This window comes from Pteropus alecto, unplaced genomic scaffold, assembly GCF_000325575.1.
Source record: "Pteropus alecto unplaced genomic scaffold, ASM32557v1 scaffold194, whole genome shotgun sequence".
Lineage (NCBI taxonomy): Eukaryota > Metazoa > Chordata > Mammalia > Chiroptera > Pteropodidae > Pteropus > Pteropus alecto.
Window position 1 is genome coordinate 986,024 of NW_006436281.1, and position 2,701 is coordinate 988,724.

Below are 2,701 nucleotides of genomic sequence, written 5' to 3' on the forward strand. Positions count from 1 at the left end.
GAAATGCTTCTTGAGTGAACGAATGGATGTTAGAATTAAGATGTTAAAATCAGGAGCGGAGTCACAGAACGTTAGGAAGGCCCGAGGCGACCCATGAGTAACCCGACTTGGGTGAGGCTGTGGGAGAGGGGGATCCCAGCCCCTCCTTCTGGGTGAAGGACCCCAGGAATAGATGCCTCCAGTGGCCCTGACCCACACCCTCCTCAGTGTTCCAGGTCTTCCTCCCACGCCATGGACACCCGATATCTCCTGGCTCTGCTTCTCATCCTCCTGGTATTGGGATTTGGTGGGTGTGGGCCACAGGGAAGGTGGGACTGTGAGGTGGGGGGTGAGCCCTGAGCATCTTCCCTGCCCAGGTCCTGTGTGGCCCAGCCCCTGGCCCCTCCTCTCCTTCTCTGCCTTCCCCCTCCCCCCGCAGGCCCACCAGCTCTCCCAACACATTCTCTCCCTGCAGAGGTCCAGGGGACCCAATTGCTCCAGCAAGATGAGGCTCCCAGCAGCACGCTGCTCTCCCAGATGCAAGATTCACTCAGTGGTTACTGGGATACAGCCAAATCAGCGGCCCATACCCTGTACCAGAAGACATACGTTCCCGTGGACGAGAAAATCAGGTACCACTCCACCTCCACGCCAGGCACCAGGAGCCCCAGCCCCCAGCCCCTTCTTCTCCAGACTCAGAAGTCTGACAAACCTACACTCTGTCAAGGCCCAGATATCCCGGCTCTGGTCCCCAGCGCCATCAGAACCCAGGATTCTGAGGTCCCAGCCTGCCCTCTCTTAGGATCCAGAAGTTTGGGTTCAGTCGCCTTTTCTGGCAGGATTCATGATCCTGGCCCCCAGCCCTTCCTCCCTCAGACCCAGGAGTCTGGGACCCCAGGCCCTCCTACCCCAGACCCAGGAGTCTAGGTCCCAGCCTCCCCCTCCTCAGACCTTTTGTCCTTTCTCCCCAGGGACATGTACAGCGTAAGCACGGCAACTGTGAGCACTTACGTAGGAATCTTAACTGACCAGTTCCTTTCTCTGCTGAAGGGAGACCTGTAACAGCTGGGCCCCCTATCGCAGAGAAGGGGAGAGTCCAGACTCCAGCAACTGCTTGGCTCTGTGACTTACCCCTACATCCTGGCAGCTCCCAGGCATCCTGCTCCCAGCTTTAGCCTGATTTCTCATTAATAAAAAAAGCCAAGTTTATTCTCTTCGATGTGATTGCTTTTCTAAGACCTCAGGAGCCAAGATGGAGGACTCATTAAGTCAGGCCAACATTTACTGAGAGCCTAGTGTTTGTATGTAGTCCTAACTTGGCCAGTTGGAATAAAGAGCTGAATAACAATATGTGATCGTAACGACAAAATTAGAGACTGCTCTTCACTAAGGTCCTTTCTCATCTGTAAAATGACAAACCATGGACGAGCTAACCTGCAGTGGTCTCTAGCAGTGTCCAGGCCGTGGGCTGCCACTTTACGTCTGTCATTGCATGGAGCTGTCCAACAGTGCTGTGACAGAGGGGAGACTAGTGCCCATAAGTCACTGCTGAGCATAGAAAGTCAGTGCCCAGGTTGGCTGGGACCCACGAGGACAGACCTGCCAAAGCTGTGCTCCATGACAGTTCTTATACATTCGTCTCACGTGCATTTATCGAGACCCTACCAGGCCTTGAAGCTCAGCAGGGAAAGGACAGAGACAGTCTTGTCTCCATGTGACCCCTCAAAATGCTGCTGATCTGGTCCTGGCCCAACTCCATGTGGTTTAGTGAGTACAGCTTTGTGGCATGTTTTGTCTGTCATTCTCTTCTTATTTGCAACAGTCATGACATTTCCTGAGCTCCTACTCAGGGCCAGGCGCTCTATTTCATCCTGAGTCTACAAATAGAGAGGCTGGAGGGGGGCGCAGGGAGGAGGCAGAGGATGAGCAAGCAGACCAATGCAGAAGATAACTCGAAACAACACAGGCCAGGGAGAAAAGAGGAAGTCAGCAGATCAAGGCCTGAGGGCGGCTGCCTTGGATAGGTAGTGGGTTCTGGCCCAGGAAGGGCCCCCCAGGCTTCTGCATCACAAGGAAGAGTGCTTGGAGCTGTTGTTGCTGGAAAGTGGGGGAGGGGAAGGGGCACCAGCTTGGCCCCCAGGTCCGCGTGTGGGATTGTTAGTGGTCAGAAACGGGTCTCTGGGCAGTGGGGAATTGCAGGCAAAAAGCACAGGGTGTGCAAATAAGAACCGAGGCTCTGTGGTCTGAGAGAAGACAGTGCTGAAGCCCATGGTAGAGGGGCCGGGGACCTTGACTCCTGGCCCCCAAGCCCTAGGGGCGGGGCTGTTGGCCTCTGGGACCCAGGCCCTGCATTTCTCCTAATCTGCTTGGCACTAACCTCCTGCCAGCCTTTCAGCACTGTTGGGGCAGTTTTCCCAGGTCCTGAGGCTGGGCAGCTGTGAGTCTAGTGGAAAACAGGGGCCTTGGGGAGGGGTTGTGGGAAATGTCCCCAAGTCCCCAGGGCCTGAGAAGAGCTGAGGCTGCCAAACCTAGCGGGCGATGGGGAGGGGGTACCCTGGGGGAACAATCCCTGCTCTGTCCACTTGTTTCCCACGAACTCAAGCCAAACCAAACCTCTGCCCAGGCCAGTTCTACTTCCAACCAATCCTGGTGCCCTTCCCAGACTCCTCCTTCCTTTCTCAGACCCCCGCCCCCCGCCCCAAGTCCTATTCCCCTTAAGACC

At 55.8% G+C, this 2,701-nt stretch overlaps 1 protein-coding gene across 1 annotated transcript; it reads left to right on the forward strand.

Annotated features, from left to right (window-relative positions):
* The first annotated feature begins 231 nt into the window (after positions 1–231).
* APOC2 (apolipoprotein C2) lies at positions 232–1,175 on the forward strand. Its single transcript, XM_006911856.2, has 3 exons — positions 232–286; positions 455–611; positions 951–1,175. Exons 1-3 carry the CDS (start codon positions 232–234, stop codon positions 1,039–1,041), a joined length of 303 nt encoding a protein of 100 aa, XP_006911918.1. The 3' UTR covers positions 1,042–1,175.
* Positions 1,176–2,701: the final 1,526 nt, after the last annotated feature.